This window comes from Episyrphus balteatus, chromosome 1 (genome assembly GCF_945859705.1).
Source record: "Episyrphus balteatus chromosome 1, idEpiBalt1.1, whole genome shotgun sequence".
Classification (NCBI taxonomy): Eukaryota; Metazoa; Arthropoda; class Insecta; order Diptera; family Syrphidae; genus Episyrphus; species Episyrphus balteatus.
This window is the reverse complement of record NC_079134.1, coordinates 173805637-173822311: the sequence shown is the minus strand read 5'-3', so window position 1 is coordinate 173822311 and position 16675 is coordinate 173805637. Positions and strand designations below refer to the sequence as shown.

At 32.4% G+C, this 16675-nt stretch overlaps 2 protein-coding genes across 2 annotated transcripts; both read left to right on the top strand.

Moving 5' to 3' along the window:
• The first annotated feature begins 6354 nt into the window (after nt 1–6354).
• On the top strand, nt 6355–11841 carry LOC129912548 (uncharacterized). The gene is made up of 2 exons (XM_055990846.1): nt 6355–6461; nt 9973–11841. The coding sequence occupies exon 2, from the start codon at nt 9985–9987 to the stop codon at nt 11839–11841; it is 1857 nt and encodes a 618-aa protein (XP_055846821.1). The 5' UTR covers nt 6355–6461; nt 9973–9984.
• A 1719-nt stretch (nt 11842–13560) lies between these two features.
• On the top strand, nt 13561–15474 carry LOC129906179 (probable methyltransferase TARBP1). The gene is made up of 5 exons (XM_055981854.1): nt 13561–13701; nt 13759–14683; nt 14736–14884; nt 14956–15126; nt 15186–15474. Exons 1-5 carry the CDS (start codon nt 13646–13648, stop codon nt 15340–15342), a joined length of 1458 nt encoding a protein of 485 aa, XP_055837829.1. The 5' UTR covers nt 13561–13645; the 3' UTR covers nt 15343–15474.
• The last annotated feature ends 1201 nt before the right edge of the window (nt 15475–16675 follow it).

Below are 16675 nucleotides of genomic sequence, written 5' to 3'. Positions count from 1 at the left end.
GCGCTAACACTTAAGGACGACTTCCGGTTCGGTCATTATTATTATACAAGGATAAAAGTCCAGAAACCGAACACGTAGGTACACACATAGCGACGCACATACACTTGTCTATATATACTTATATATATTCTTCACTCTTAAAACACGGTTTTCTGACTTCGAAGTCAAAGGAAATATAAAAATAAAAGCGAACAAAAAATGGAAAAAATGTTTGATTGCGAAAAAAAAAAACACCGATGAATTGGGAATGGAATTCCTTTATCCTGGCATAAATGTCACACGAATGAAAATTGAAGATGAATTCTCTATATAATTCTGGTTGGGGAGATGTGAAAGAATTGACACACGGATTCTTGACAATAAGCTAGAGGGAAAAAATGCCGACCGAAAACCCGACCGAGAACAAGTACCAATTTACTTGAATTAATTTTTTTTTTTTTCTTTTATATTTTTTTTAAGCACAGCACCCACACACAATATCCTTGCTCATTCGTCGCTTTTCGTTTTCGATTTTCTTCTCTCGGTGTGTGTGCTGAAAGTATGGCAGTAAGCAGATGGAAATTTTCTTTTACGAAAAAAAAATTTGTATCTTTCTTCAAAACTCCTTCGGCACGAAGTTTTGCGTTTTCACATACAAATAACGTTGTTTTTTATCTCTTTTTTTGAAAATTTTATAGAAATAACGTTTTTTCTAACAGGCCGATCCTTAATTGAAAATCTGTTTTCGATGGCCGTACACTTTTTTTCTGGTTTTTGAGCTTGATGTCCCTTTTTTTTCAATAAAATTTTCTATTTTCTTTTGAAAAAAAAAATATAACTATATAGAAAAAAATCAAAAGAAAAAACAGAGAACCGAGAGCATTCGAAGCTCCTGAGAAGCGAACAGAAGACCGCACAAACTCCGACTATTATGCGTGTTATCCCACAGAAGACATGATTCGTTAGAAGAATCTCTCAGGGTTGCAAACCCTATCATCAGCAGAAGTTTGGAGCATCATCATTGTCGTATGTCGTCTTTGGCTATCGAGAACAAGTTCAACAAAAAAAAAAACCCATCCGCAGAGATTATAGGGAGAGAGTAGAAGAAAGTTTTGGTCCGGCTCCAGCGCTGTAGCAGAGCTTTTCTGCTCTGTTTTCCTAAAGGCATATTGTTGCTCAAAATCTCTAGGAGAGAAAAATGTAAAAAAAAGCTTTGTTATCCTTTGCCTGGGATATGTAAATGTTAAAGGATAATTTACGTTGACATTTGGAAAACTTGCGCAGTAGAAAGCTTAGTTTAAGGCATACAGCAAGTTTTTGGGAATCTTAAATATTCGCGAAGGTGGCTCCATCTAAGGGGAATTCACTACAAAGCTTTTTGTGACAAATAATAAGGACTAGTGATGAGTACCTATATGGTTGTTAATAGCTGCGTTCCTTTGGAAATATTTATCTACTTTTTAGTACTTAAAACTACTTTGAACTACTTTGCTATACTGAAAAAGTAGTTCAAAGCAGCTTTAAGTACTAAAAAGTAGATAAATATTTCCAAAGGAACGCAGCTAATATTTTTTTGTAGACATTTTAAGACAAAACTAGAGGCTACAATCGAATGTCCCTAAGTAGCGCTATCTCTTCCAATATACCAACAAGCCATTTTTTCTACTATATGAAGCCTCAAAAGTCTGTAGATAGTCCCAAAACCCAAGGCGCTCCAAATATACAGCAGAAGATAACAAAAACTTTAAGCGTATTTTCTTCAAAACGCACCGTGCAAGGTGCAACGTAACTCAAAAACTAGAACAAATTACTCGTTACCGCCATGTTCTGTTGTTCACACAGACTTACTAGATGGATCGAGCTCTACTTTCGTTTCTCCAAAGATTTTCACGCCTGTCTGCATCGTGAATAATGTAGGTATTTGCTTTCTCCGTCAAAAATAAACTTACCCAAAAAATTCATACGTTTAGACTTAGAAATATATTAAGAAACAAGAACAACATCTATTTAGAAAAAAGTAAGACCTTTTTAATGTTTTTTTTTTTTAACTAACGTGAATTAACGTGAATCTTTTATAGGAGTCGCTAGTTTCGCTTATTTCGAGCATCGGGTAATTCATTTTCATGGGAACAACCAACAAGCCCTCTATAGCCGTGTTTTGTTGTTAACTCATTATTTATAGATCAGTAAAATTTTGCATGACAAAGAACAACAAATTATTGCTTACAATAACCAAATTATTTGTTTGTTTTGGCTTAAGGTAGGTATAACTACAACGGCCACGGCCACTTTATGCAAAAAGTGAAAATTTTCAAACTCATTTGTTTAAGCCTAGTACGCAGCTGAAGCGAAACGAAAAATGTTTAACTCAACAGCGGATATGTTCGCCCTGTTCCATTGGAGGTTCTAGTCTACTAATAGTAGATGATTTGGTTAATCTAGTACTATCATCTACTCATGCTCTTCTCAGCGTTGCCACCATAGAGGAAGGAATACCTAGAGAGCCGACTCGTACCCCCCTTACCTAAAACACCCGCAAATTTAATTTCAGATAATCTCTCTTATTTTTCTCTTGTTTTCCTATCTGTGAATACGTGTGAAAAGTACAATTCGTTTAATACCTTCCTTTCACCAGTAGATGTCCTCACAAATTTTGAATTTAAACATGATTTTGGTTTGTACATGAACTTGAATAGCTCAAATAGCTCACTCCAGACACCCACCTTTCAATAAATATGTACAGAAATAAAAAAAAAAGGTTCGTGTTTTGAATTTATTATATTATTTTTTTATGAATTAATTCCTCTACTGAGCACTTAAATTGTTTTTAATTGTTTTGAGCCCAACTCCACAGTTGAATGTGTTGGTGCCATTTAAAATGCACGGGAAAACTACCACATATAAGCACTGTGGAGTTTTTCCTCTCATTGCAGCTTGTAGGGTGGAAAAGAAAAACCAACCGAAGTCGCGTCTCTAGGTATTCCCTCCTCTATGGTTGCCACTTTGCTGCAATTGCAGTAGATCTACTGCATTTCGTGCAAAAAATAAATCTACTGCCACTTAATCAAATCTACTGCACTTCTTCAAATCAAATTCCAAGCGTTTTAAGGAAATAATAAACCAATTCCTTTGTAATAAATTGTATTGAAAAAAATTGCTCTTAGAGCCTGGTACGCTGCTCGCGCTAAATTTTAGCTGAGATAAAATTCCCATACAAGCTATCGATAACTTGTATGGGATCCATTTTATCTCGGCTAAAAATGTTCGATAATTTGTATGGGAGCTAAAATTTAGCGCGAGCAGCGTACCAGGCTTAACTCAAAACCAGATCTAAAAAGAGCTGCAAAACACCAAGATTAACACTGTTTAAAGTGTTTTTGGTCCAACAGATGATAGAGTCTGGATTTGTGAAAAAAATTTTTAAAGGAATTTTTAGTATGTACATGAGTTTGGTTGTAATAAGAAAAGTATTCTGTATGTTAGTTCAACATATACAAAGGTATTTTGCTTGTTAAATAATAGGTGTGTTTTTTTGTTTATCTATACCTATAGATTTTGTGCAAAAAGACGACATCGAGATTTTTGAAATCAAAACAATTTACGTGTTAAATACAACAAAAACTTTATCTGTATAGATTTTTGAAAAATCCAGATAATTATCCAGATTTTACTTTCTCTCGATAAAAACAGTAGTGCCAAGGTAGTTTAATTTATGTGTTCATATAGAAATATCTGAAAATATTAACAAAAAAAAAAGCGGAGAAAACGAGGTTTGAAAAAACCTCTCATAGAAAAAAATAATCAAAAATTTGTTTGACATGGTTGCATTAAAATGTTAATATCTCGAGATATACGCAATGCACTTTTCAGATAAAAGTCTTAAATGGATCCTAATAAGATTGTTGAACAGATATGTATATAAAATTACCAAAGTTTTTTCGAAAAATTAGAAATAAAAATAAAAAAGTTTTCACATTTGATCTTAAGAAAATCGAAAAAAAATTCAATATGGCTACCTTCAAACGCTTATAACACAAGAACGACGCAACTAATGTTAATGGTCATGGTCTTAAAATGTAGCTAAGAATATACAGATCATTTTTGGTTTTTTGTGAAAAAAAAAATTTTTGAATCCAACATGGATGCCATGGCCATATGAAAATTTTTGTTTGCATCCAACATGGATGTAATGGCCTTCCCACTTCGGTGTTAAAATAAAAAAAAAAACAAAAGCAACATTTTTGACAGACAGCTGCCAAAGTATATGTACAGTGGTGCCAAATGTTTGCATGGATTTCAAAAATCCCGATGTCGTTTTTTTGCACAAAATCTATATAGATAAACAAAAAAAACACACCTAATATCTACTGCGAATTTTTTTAATCTACTGCATTTTTTTTATAGGTCTACTGCGAAAATGTTTTTTGGAAGTGGCAACACTGCCTCTTCTACCCGAGTAGATACGATTTGTATTGAACATTGACCTACTATATATGGACTGCTAGTCGTTTGACTTTTCCATACAAAAATTGAAAAAAAATGATTCCACATCTTTCTAGCTCTACTAGCGGTATAACCTTAGACGGCGAAAAGAGGAAACTTTTAGTGAATGACATCTGTCGTTAAAAGGTAGTGCTTTCTCTGTTTTTCTATATTTGTTCCTTTCGCACTTCGTCAAAAATGTTGCACTTATTCTCCGCTTTTTTTAGGGCGCTAGTATCGCGAAGAAACAAGTGGAACCAACCTGAATATGCTTCTAGCTGTCCATTAGGGTGTCCGTTATTTCCCAAAGTGATGTTTTCGGGGGTGACACCCCCCAGATCGAAAGTTTAGGGCATAAATACGGGGAATTTAGCAAAAACAAATTTTTTGGAGGTCATTAACCCGTGCCTCTAAGGTCATACTTTCCCCATACAAATTTGTATGGGAAATTTTTAACTCATACATAAAATTTTTTTTCTCTCGTGTTAAATCATCTATTTTTAAAATGTTTGTTGATTCTGGTTGGAAAATAGTTCCTTTAAAAGATTACATTAAAAATTTCCCGTTAAAATTTTTTTTTATATTTTATTTCGGTTTTTGAAATTATTAGCTGTTTTCGTAGTTTTGCTTTCACCTATCACATCATTTTAAATGCAGTTTTATTGGTTTTTAATTCTTTTCAAATATTGCATTCAAAAATTTGTGTATAAATCAAAAATTTTAATTTTTTTAAATTTCTATTTGAAATTTTTGCCGTTTTTGTATTAAATAAATATTATTAAATACTTTACCCTTTCTTGTTTGCAACTTTTTTGATGTCATTTTTAAGGTGAATAATTTTTAAACAAAATTCAATAAAAACATTGTAAACATATCTTTTGTAGTTCGAGAAAAACAAATTTAAACGGCAAAAATTTCAAAAAATTTAAATTTTTGATTTATACACAAATTTTTGAATGCAATATTTGAAAAGAATTAAAAACCAATAAAACTGCATTTAAAATGATGTGATAGGTGAAAGCAAAAACTACGAAAACAGCTAATAATTTCAAAAACCGAAATAAAATATAAAAAAAAATTTTAACGGGAAATTTTTAATGTAATCTTTTAAAGGAACTATTTTCCAACCAGAATCAACAAACATTTTAAAAATAGATGATTTAACTCGAGAGAAAAAAAATTTTATGTATGAGTTAAAAATTTCCCATACAAATTTGTATGGGGAAAGTATGACCTTAGAGGCACGGGTTAATGACCTCCAAAAAATTTGTTTTTGCTAAATTCCCCGTATTTATGCCCTAAACTTTCGATCTGGGGGGTATCACCCCCGAAAACATCACTTTGGGAAATAACGGACACCCTACTGTCCATATATATTAAGTCAATGGTATTGAATTCGTTGAAAGTGCGTTCAATTGAAAATCGCTAGTAAACTACTAGTAGTACTTTGTCATCTCCCAAAGGAACAGGGCTGTTAACGAAAAATTACCATCGGGTATTATAGCAAAGTATTATAGCAAAGAAAATAAGTTTTAAAGCAAAATCAAAACAAAGTTAAATTCGTTCAAGATACCGTTAATGAAATTTCAGCTGCGTACTAGGCTTTACAGAGAAATTTTTTTTCTAAACTTGTATATTATTGACTCTCCAACAGCAAGTGATTTTATTAATAGTAAATAAGTAATCGTTTATTCTTGTTTACAGTATAAAATAATGTTTACTCAGTAATATACTGAGTTACACAAAAACAAGAACAAGAACACTGTAAATGGAACACGCCTAATTATCGAAACTATAACAACTCTGTGCACTGCCCATGGGCATATGACACATGCATGTGTCAAGAAATGTCAACTGTCACCTACTGTTTTGAAAACAAAAGTTTAATTTGAAATGTTTTCATTTGCATTTCTATTTTGTCAATCGGAATTTTGCAACCTTTTACCTTAAAAAAAAAACTTAAAATAATTGTTAAATTATTCTTGGTGGATATACAACAGGCAAGTAAACATAAAATTATTTACAAATTTAATAACAATAACCTGAAACTTGCCTCTTTTGTAATACACGATTGCAACAAGTCGGCATGGTTTGTGGTGTACTGAGGGCATTATACTCGGAGCTATTTCAAATAAATTGTATACGTGAACGCTTTCCTTTCTTGGGAGTCTTGTGTTCACGTTGTACAGCAATTTCACGACATACCTCAGTAGTTGGCGCAATTCAGAGCGTTTATTCAGAGTTTCTATTTATTGGGCATACTTTCTTGCTACCTTATATTACAGATGAGTTGATGTGTGTTCCTAATCAGATCATCTCTCTTGACATCGATGTTTGCACATCTTGTTGGTCGGGTGGTTGGAAATGCCATCGTCCAAAAAGAATGGATTAAACTTCCCTAAAGCGAAGATGTGGTTATCTTTGCCGTTAAGCAAAGAAAAAGTGGTCTTTCCAAATCTTCAGCACCGTCTGCTACATTCCTGTTTTTATCACGGCATGGTTCTACTTTGGGCAGATATCTTTGTCTACATTTCACTCTTGTATAGAATTTTCTAATGTTACCCCTGCTGCCGTAGCCTACCCCGATAGGCTCGAGCGCTTGCTTTCTCTTCTTCCTTGTTAAAAATTGTTGTACCTCCCTGCTTTTTTGGATGTAAATATCACGGGCTGGTATCTCAGTAGTTCTGGGGCCGAATCGGCTAAGGTGATATTTGATAGTTGGCAGTTAAATTGCTCTTTTTACTTTTTTGTATGCTCCATGTCCATACAGCCATAAGGCAACAACAAAATTGTGCAAAATGACTGTCAAATATCAAAAATTACATAAGTCGATTCGACCCCTGGCTCTCACCTCCAGCATCGATTTATATACATCGTCCTTGGCTGAATGCGCTCGTCTACATTCTTTGTTGAACCATGGGTTTTGGTTGGTGGATAGGTGAAACCCAACACATCAGTTGCGGCACTTCAGGTGGCGAATTGACAGTGTATCCACTAATCTTCTACATTTAAACCTGAACATAAGATGTTCACAAAATAGATTGGATCTCATATAGAAAATTTTTCACTATCGCTTAATTTGTTAGAAATGATTCTTTTTAACACTTTTACATAATATTAATGAATATTTAAACGTATATAATTCAATTTTTTCTTTTAAATTCAAAATTAGTATCTGAAGTTTTAACAGAGTCAGGGGAGGCTGTTGAATGTTTGAAATCCCTTGTTCTGCATTGTTCTTTGTCCTCTTGCTGTTCATACGCGTTGAGTTCATAAATCATTGTTGTTCCTTAGATTGTGTTCTAACGTTGTTGCTAACATTTTCCCGCATAGCGCACATTAATAGTCTTTGGTTCAAGGACTCAACCATAAATTATATTGGCGTTTATCTATCGCACTTTAAGATTATTCGCACTGCTTTATTTTGAAAGACTTGAAGTCTATTTTTTTGGTATTGAGGGCATACAAAAAGTAAGCTACCAGAATATTCAAAATGTGGTTTGAGAACAACATTATACACTCTTACCGCACAATTTATTGCTATGTTTTGTCTAGTTTTACGGAGAACTCAAATATATTTTTTTACACAAATAAGCCTTACTGGTAGACCAGAATGTGTGTCTGTGGCTTGTGTCTTGTGTCGCTGTCAAAGTTAAAAAGTATGAAATTAGTATATTGGTGCCAGAATACGTAGCTGTGGCTGTGGCAAGGAAATTCGCTGTGGTACAAGTCGAGTCGACTTTTACTTCAAGCTACAAGCGCAATGACTTTTGACGTTTCTAATGTGGTTGCTCAGTTAATATTATTTTTTTTCAAGGCAATTGACATTTTAGTGCGCCACATAATTCTGTTCATCTTTTCTACATTTTGAGCGATTTTATTTGACATCTTGTACCACGGCGTTTTTCATTGCCACAAGCGAATTTCCATTCTGTTCAGCCAGTTAACTACATCAAAACACAAAGTCAAAAAAGTACAAAAAAGTAAACACGATGTTTTTTCTTCTTCCCCCTAGTAGCTTGTTTTAATATCTCTCTTTCATTTTAAAAAAGTATTCGATTCAAAAAGCTTGAACAAGACCAAGCTTTCAATTTTCACAAAGTTTTAAAAACAAATACACTCAAAAAATATTTTATATCCTTTCTGTAAGGTAGCTCTTCGATCACATAGTTCCTGTCATTTCGTGAAAAAAAGCTCTTTTGACAAACAATTGAAATTTCAAGTACAGTCGATTGCCTATAAGTCGTACTTCGTTTAGGTCAAATTTTCCTCTAACTCAAATTTTTTTACCGTTTTTAATGAAACTGCCTGCAGCAAAAAGAATAAATAGATTCCTCTCAGCCGAATTTCAATCTAACTCGAACCAATTTTCGTTTCCTGTGACAATTCGACTTAGATGGAGTTGACTGTAATTTGTTTATTTAAAAATTTTTTTTTATTTTGAAATTTCAAAACTTCAAAAACAAAAGAGCTTTTTTAGTAAATTTTTTTCCAATAGATGTACGGTAAATATATATGTGATTTTTATATTTTGAGCTTTGTTTACTTTTTCGTACTTTTTTGACTTTGTGTTTTGATGTAGTTCAGGCTATAGTTTGTATGTTCTTTAAAAGTTAACTTGTTGTTTTTTATAGGTACTTTTTTAAAAAATGTTCTAATGAAACAGCTAGCTGCATTCCTCCCCTTAAACAATTCAACCGTAATACTCGTACTTCAAGGAATGCCCATCAGTTTACACTTCAGCCCAATTTCGGACGTACCGTCAAATACAGAGATTCTTTCTTTAGTCGCACTACTAGAATGTGGAATGCATTACCCGCCTCACTTTTTTCCTTCCATTTTAATGTTCAGAACTTTAAAAACAATGTGCATCGGTATCTCCTTTTACATCCCTTCCTCTTTTCCTAAAGCTCGCACTGTGTATACATACATATTAAGGGTACCCAAAACCCCTTTACTGCCCATAATCTCGTAAAGGCCCTAACTACACTTTTCTGAGTTATAGAGGGAAACAGTAAATGTAATATCGCAAATTTCATATAAAAATGAAAAAAATCAAAAGTTCATTTTGAATTTTCTGACGTATTTGAAGACCAAGGCTAAAAAAATAAATGAGAATAAATTAGAGACAATGCCTTTACTCAAAATATGTGAAAAAATCAAAATCGAAAATTTTGTAGTTAGGGCCTTCACGAAATTATGGGCAGTTTAGTGCGCGCTCATTATAAAAAAAAAAAAAACTTGTTGTCAATAATAACACCCAGATATTTAAAATTATCAACATATTCTAACTGTACACTATCAACTGAGATTGTAATTTCACTCTGTGAAAGTCTATTGTTCAGAACCATTACTTTTGTTTTTTCTGTATTTAAGATCAGCCTTTTCATTTTAAGCCATATCTCTATCGCATAGCGCAAAGTTTTATTTAGTCCCCTGCCGGATCAAGGTTTACACTTATTAGGGAAAGTACTTATTATATAATTGTTTATACAAACTTTTTCTTTACAGTGAAAATACAACATGGATACACAACTCTGCTACAGTCTCACAAGCCTTAATACCTCCGCTTTGCATTTTTATAAATTTGTTCTACAAGAAAAGTCAAATCAAAACTCATCAATTGCATCACATTTTAAAATTCAAAACGGTCATGAAATTTTTGAAACAATCGAAAAACAGTTTGAAAAGCTTCACAACCCTGATATTCTGTTAGAGTTGTTAGAAGTACTGAACTTGACCATTCAACAAACGACACACGAAACTTGTCAACTTATCTCCAAGTCAATCGAGCATCTCCTTAACAAGCATTCTTCAAACGAGCAAGATTATCTGATCGCTCTTCATATACTCAAGCAGTTTTTGACTTCATTGTCAAAGGAATCTGAAGTCGAACCAAGGCTTATTGATGAAATTATCAAACCAAATGATAATATCAAAGTGCAAAATCAACAAGCCCTATGCATTTGTCTTTTGGTTGATAAGTTTCAAATGATTCCACTTCTTGAAATAGCCTGGCAGGAAATACTAAAGAAGAATTCCTCCAATTTGATGATGAACTATATTGATTTCCTTGTAAAAAAACTACATGTTTTTAGGAAGCCTGAGTTCTGGCAACTCATCGACACATTCCTGTTGACAGATTCTAATCGGAAAATGGCAATATTTTCAATTCGTAAGGTTCTCACTTTTGTATCGACCACAAAGGAAACTATTCACGTCGACAAATATTTCCTTTGGCCAGGAAAAAACTTGCTGTCTTCTTGGCTAACATATCTAACAATACTCGAAAACCTAGAAGAAAAGCAATCACATCTCATATTGCCAGCTTTAGAAATGCTGCAAAATGTGGACCTGGGCAAGAAAACACCTTGGATGCGGATATTACTCCAACAAATACTTAGACATAAGAACAATCTTGTTATTCGTTGGTCAGTTAACTACTTGTTTAGAAATTTTGATAAATTAATCATGGAAAATGATATTTTGGAGGATTTTTTTAATGCTACTAACAATACTTGGCTTTATAATGAAAAATTGTCTTTCCAACAGCCCGTATTCAAAATAAAAGACGGGGATTATTTTATGAAGATATTCGCTGAGATACCCTGGAAATCAGTTCCCATGCATGTGTGGTTAATAATCATGAAACAGCAACAACACGTTTGGAAAGATGTAAAATGCAAGCCGATTATAAGCATCGCAACCAAAATTCGCCAGTTACAAAATCGACTGATTCGTTCCGATTGCAGGGAATTATACTTCTCCATATTCAATTCACAAATTGAAGAAATGGATCTTAATGATTACATGAATTTCATTGATGCGTTCTATAGTAGTTCGGAGAAATTAAATCCAAAACTTTTATCTCTACTGATATCCAAGATCGAAGAGAGTTCAAATCCATATTTATCGGCCAATGTATTTTCGCTACTGAGCAAGGATCAGCTTAGCGAAGATAATCAAATTATGTTAATAAAAAAGCTTGAGACTATACCGCCGAGTGACCATAAATGGTTCTCTGTTCTTTTCGTATTTTTCTTCGATGTTGAAGTTCAACCTGATTTGTATGGTATCACTAATTGCATGTTATCATCATTGCATGAAGCAACTGCTAAGTTTGTAAATAAATTAAGCTGGGATGATGTTTCAAAAGCTGTTATTCGGGAATTAACAGTTGACTGGTTTACAGCAATCAAAGACAATGAAATTCATGTAAATGATTTCCAAAGTTTCCTACATTCTGGAGGAATAAAAACGTTTCTTAATTTAATGGACCGAGTGTCAAGTTATTCTAAAATTGATGCAGATGTATTCCATGCTATGATTTCGGAATTAAAAAATTTGACGAAAAGGACAGATGACCCTGCCAAACTGTAAGTATTCCATTCGAAATTATAAATCAAATTTGTACTGCTTTTTTGAGAATTTTAGGAACCTTGAAAATATGGAACTCGTTATAACAATTAAATATAATAATAAATATAATAATAAATATAATAATACGATAAAAAAGAAAAACTTTCATAGAGGCAATTTTTAGAAGAAAAAAGAGGCCACTAGCACTGTCCCACTGAGTTGTGACACTGTCAACGTGCAATTATGTGTGAACTTTGGTTCTGAATATCAATTGGCAGGCTCAGAAATATTAGGGACTAAATATTTAATCAATTTTCCGGTCTCTGATTGGTCAATTTTCTAAAAAAAAATCCTTCCAGTTTAGGCAATTTTATTGAAAAGTTGACTGGAAAGTTAGGCAAGAAAAATCTCCTTAGCTCGATTTACTCGTCTTCTATTCGGATCTTTGCACCACTTTTTGAAGTGCAGTTTCTATGAATTAACATTTGAGACTGTATCTGTTATCTCTTGCACTGTAACATGATTTGTACGACGTCAGTATATTTTCAATAAATTGACAGGAATCTTTCTTCTCTTGTTTTATGCATTATTTAACCTATTTACATTAATTTATTAGTCCTGAGTACTGCTTCTGTTGCACCTATTTGGTCTTAGGTTTTCAGAATTGTTAACAATACTACCTTGCAAATACTCAGGAATTGGCGTAAGGTTTTTTCAAATATCTCTTAACCAAACATATATGCGACAATAAGAAAAAGAATTCCACAAACGTTGGTGATCAACCTCAAGCTCCAATTTTTTGTTATTTTCTTATCTCGGAGAATCGAAACTGGGAGTTAACCCCTTGTGACATTTCTGTTACAAGCCAACAAAGAGCCCACAAAAGCTTATAACATCGTTTATAAGTATTTTACACAATATTTCTAATAAATGGGACCAATAGTTTTTAATTGGTAGTTAATGTTGAAAGTTTGTCTTTTTTGAATATCTGCAAATTTGTGTAAAAACTACGATATTCATAAAAAATAGTTTCTCTGGATAAACTAACGGGGTTTTAGAGCCGTTTGCTGAATCGAAACTTAAGCATTTAAGTTCAGGCCAATTCCATTATCGCGGGTGCAACATTTATACTCATTCGAAGCTTATTTACAAACAAATACAAAAATATTTTAATTAAACTTCAACTTGAAAGGGTACATTTGGTCCTGTTTATTCTTGATTAAATTAGTAAATCGTCACTAATAAGGGTTCAAAGTGCGATTGCAGGTGCAACAAAATCGGCGCTACCTTTTTAGATCTTAGTACAAAAATATAAAAGTCTGTTAATTTTCTCCTGTTTAAAGTGACGTCAGTATTTTCCTCTCTTAGGAAGACTTCTGAATTATTCAAGACACATTAAGTGAATTTAGATTAACTTGATTGAACAATCGGGCGTTTTCTTTTCACTGGAGTAGGTTTTATCACATCAGGGTCTAGCTCCTCGATGGAAACCCGACAAGTTTTTTGTCTACTTTTCTATTAATCCTTCAAAAGTCGGCTTGTTTTTTTTGCATGTACATAATGTTTTATCTTATTCGAGATGTAGTGTCTTTCATTTGTCCTTTTGATATCCATTTTTCATTTTTTTTGTTTCAGAATTACAAAAACTGTTGTTGCTCTAAATGCAATCCGAAAGAAAAACTTGTTCATGGTAGACGAAGACTCTTTATGCTGCATTATTCACGAATTCCTAACTGAAATTCTGGACATTGATGTTACAAACAATCAAATTGCTTTTCATGTTTTCGACAACTGCTTACACTATATAGATGTCCATGAAACTCAAATGAAATTACTAATGCGTGGTCTCTTATTTGGTGAACCATTAGTTGGAGATGTACGGTGAGTTTGATTTTCCCTCCAAATAATATACCCAAATATATACTTTCTATTTAATAGCCTTGAACATGACTATGCTGTTCGAATGAACATTCCAAATTTGGATTCTCTATCAAGCTTTAAAACTAGAGAAATTTGTTTAAAATTTCTTACTACTTTATGTCCAAAACAAGTGGAACTCTTGCAAATACAACTTATCAATGAAAGTAAGAACATAAGTATTCGAAAACCTAGATACTTTGAAAATTCCAAACATCATCGTTTGAAGCTCAGAATTGCTCAAGCTTTAACAATTCTTAATCATCAATCTAAATACAAATGGTATGATTATTATCTGTATGCAATTCTTCATGAAAACAATCAAACCAATGTAACTTATATGTATGAGTTTATTGTTGCCACATCCATAAGCCAGCAGGTGCTTATCAATCAAATGGAAAACCTGGCTGATCTTTCTACAAGTTCTCAGAGTTCGTTGTTTGCCATATCGTTCCTATTCTGTGTTCATAATAAGTCTGATTGTGAGTTTGTTAGCAAACTCATTACACTCATTTTGCCTTGGACAATGGGTTCCAATTTTAATACTCGCCTTTACGCCCAGATAGCGGTTTATCATTTGATTAAGCGATTCAAAATCATTGAATTTGACTATCTGCAGGAAGCTATTGAGAAAGGACTCAAAGAAAGCCCCAATGCCCTGGAGAAATTGTACTCAGATATTCGGTTTAACTTTCCAGAAGAATTTTCCTTCAAAGACATTGCTGATCCAATTTTATTTGTGACTGCCATGCCTGAAGATGAATGTCTAAGTTCAAGATTGGAGTATCTAAGCGATGTTGTTAGTTTCAAAGAGGCACGGCGACTTATTTTGTTAAAAAGGGACCCAAACAAAGAACAGGAGACACATGCAGTTGTTGAAGATGTACAAAGGAAAATGAATCCTGAAATTGATTCGAATGATATAAGCAGCAAGCAACTGAAAGGGGTAAGGTGATTCTACTTCCAAATAACCTATTTTTAAAAATTTCATTCTTTAGAAACACTCCGATATGATAGTTGTGGCAAGTTTGATTGATAAATTGCCAAATATTGGTGGTATTGCTCGAACATGTGAAGTTCTGGGAATCAAAGAATTGGTTTTGGATTCAGCAAAGCATACACAAAATAAAGAGTTTAAGAATCTTAGGTTTGTTGGACATCATATGATTATTTTTAACTAACAGAAAAGTAAATTTTTGGCCATGATTCTCTTTACAGCATGACTGCCGAAAATTGGATAAACATAACAGAAGTTAAACCTAAAGATTTGAAAGAGTTTTTAAATAGCAAACAGATTGCAGGATACAAAATTGTTGGTGCTGAACAAACATCGAATAGTGTTAATTTTATGGAATTTGAATTTCCAAAAAAATGTGTTCTTTTACTTGGGTAATATTGGATGACATTTGATTATTCATTGTTGATTTTATGTTTTTTTTTTCTATTAGACATGAAAAAGAAGGCATTCCTGCTGATTTAATTGCATTACTTGATTATGCTGTAGAGATTCCTCAATTTGGAATGGTTCGTTCACTGAATGTACATGTAACTGGTGCGCTTTTCATGTACGAATATTGTAAGCAACGTTTAAAGTCTTCTGAATAAGTTATATTTAAAGATAAAGTGAAATAATTGTTTTTTGTTGTTTTTTATACTTGTTTGTGTTCTTTTACTTGCTTGAATAAAGTTTATTTTTTTACGAAGAAAGCAATATAAGAAAGTTTCCTCTGTAAGAAGACTGAGTAATTTTTAGAAAAAAACTTTTGAAAATTGTTGGAGCCGTTTTTTTTTTTAAATATTTATTTTTGAAAAATGTTAAGGTAATTTATCGACATATAAACACAAAATTTCGAAAAATATAGACTCGTTTAAAAAAAAAAACTTATTTTTCAAAACAAAACAAATTTATTTTTGTTTAATAAAAAATGGGTTTTTTCGAAAATTTTATAAATTTTTAATTTTAAGATTATTAAACGCACGACTGATTCGCACGTACTTGCTCTTATGGTTAAAGTTGCCCAGAATGTTAAAATTTCTTATAGCAATTATAAATTCAAACTTTAATGTATTTTTTTTTTTTATTAATTTTATAAGGAATGTATTAAAAACGGATTAAAAACTTATTTTACCAGAAAGAAAACAGCCTTTTAAAAAGTTTTAATCTTCAAACTTGATTTAATTTAAATAATTAATTAATTTCTTTAGAATTTTTTTTTTTCGAAAATTGAGGAACCGTTTTTTTTTTTTTTTAATTATGTAGTTTTTTTCTTATAAAAATTTTCGTTTGATTTTTTAGAAAACAAAATTTTTTAAATTTTTTAAAAATCCAAAGCTGAAATTTTTGAAAATTTTTAGACATTTTAATATTACGGCTACTTAAAAAAAATTATCGTTGAAATCGGCTTAGTAGTTTATGAGAAAGTCTGAAATCAAGAAATCGGTTCTATGGCAGGTACCGTTAATAACGGTTCAAGAAGTATTTTTTCTTATTTCAAAAGTAGGTTTTTTTGCGACAGTATAGACTCGTTAAAGCCGTTTTTGAGAAAAACAAATTTTTTCATCTTGGTCATATGTCATGTGTGCAGTTAATTTTGGTCTAAAAAGAATTCAATTTCCCCTCTAGGGAAAAACAATCTCCTAACTACGAAGTTTGAAGCAAATTGCTTAAGTAATTTGGGCAGCAGTTTAAGATAGAGGCAAAGAGACAGAATTGCGAGACCCCCTATTTTAGCATTCTCTATCATCTGTTATGTACTTGAGTACATAAATTAAAAACTCTTAAATACTTATTTAAGTTAACATTTATTGAAATATAAAATAATACGAATATTATAACATTGAAAGTTTTAGTTCTTTTGTTCTTGTTAGTTTAACACGTGTAGTCAGAATGAATTGTCAGTTTTTATTCGAGGTTTTACATGAGATCTTTTGTTTCTGT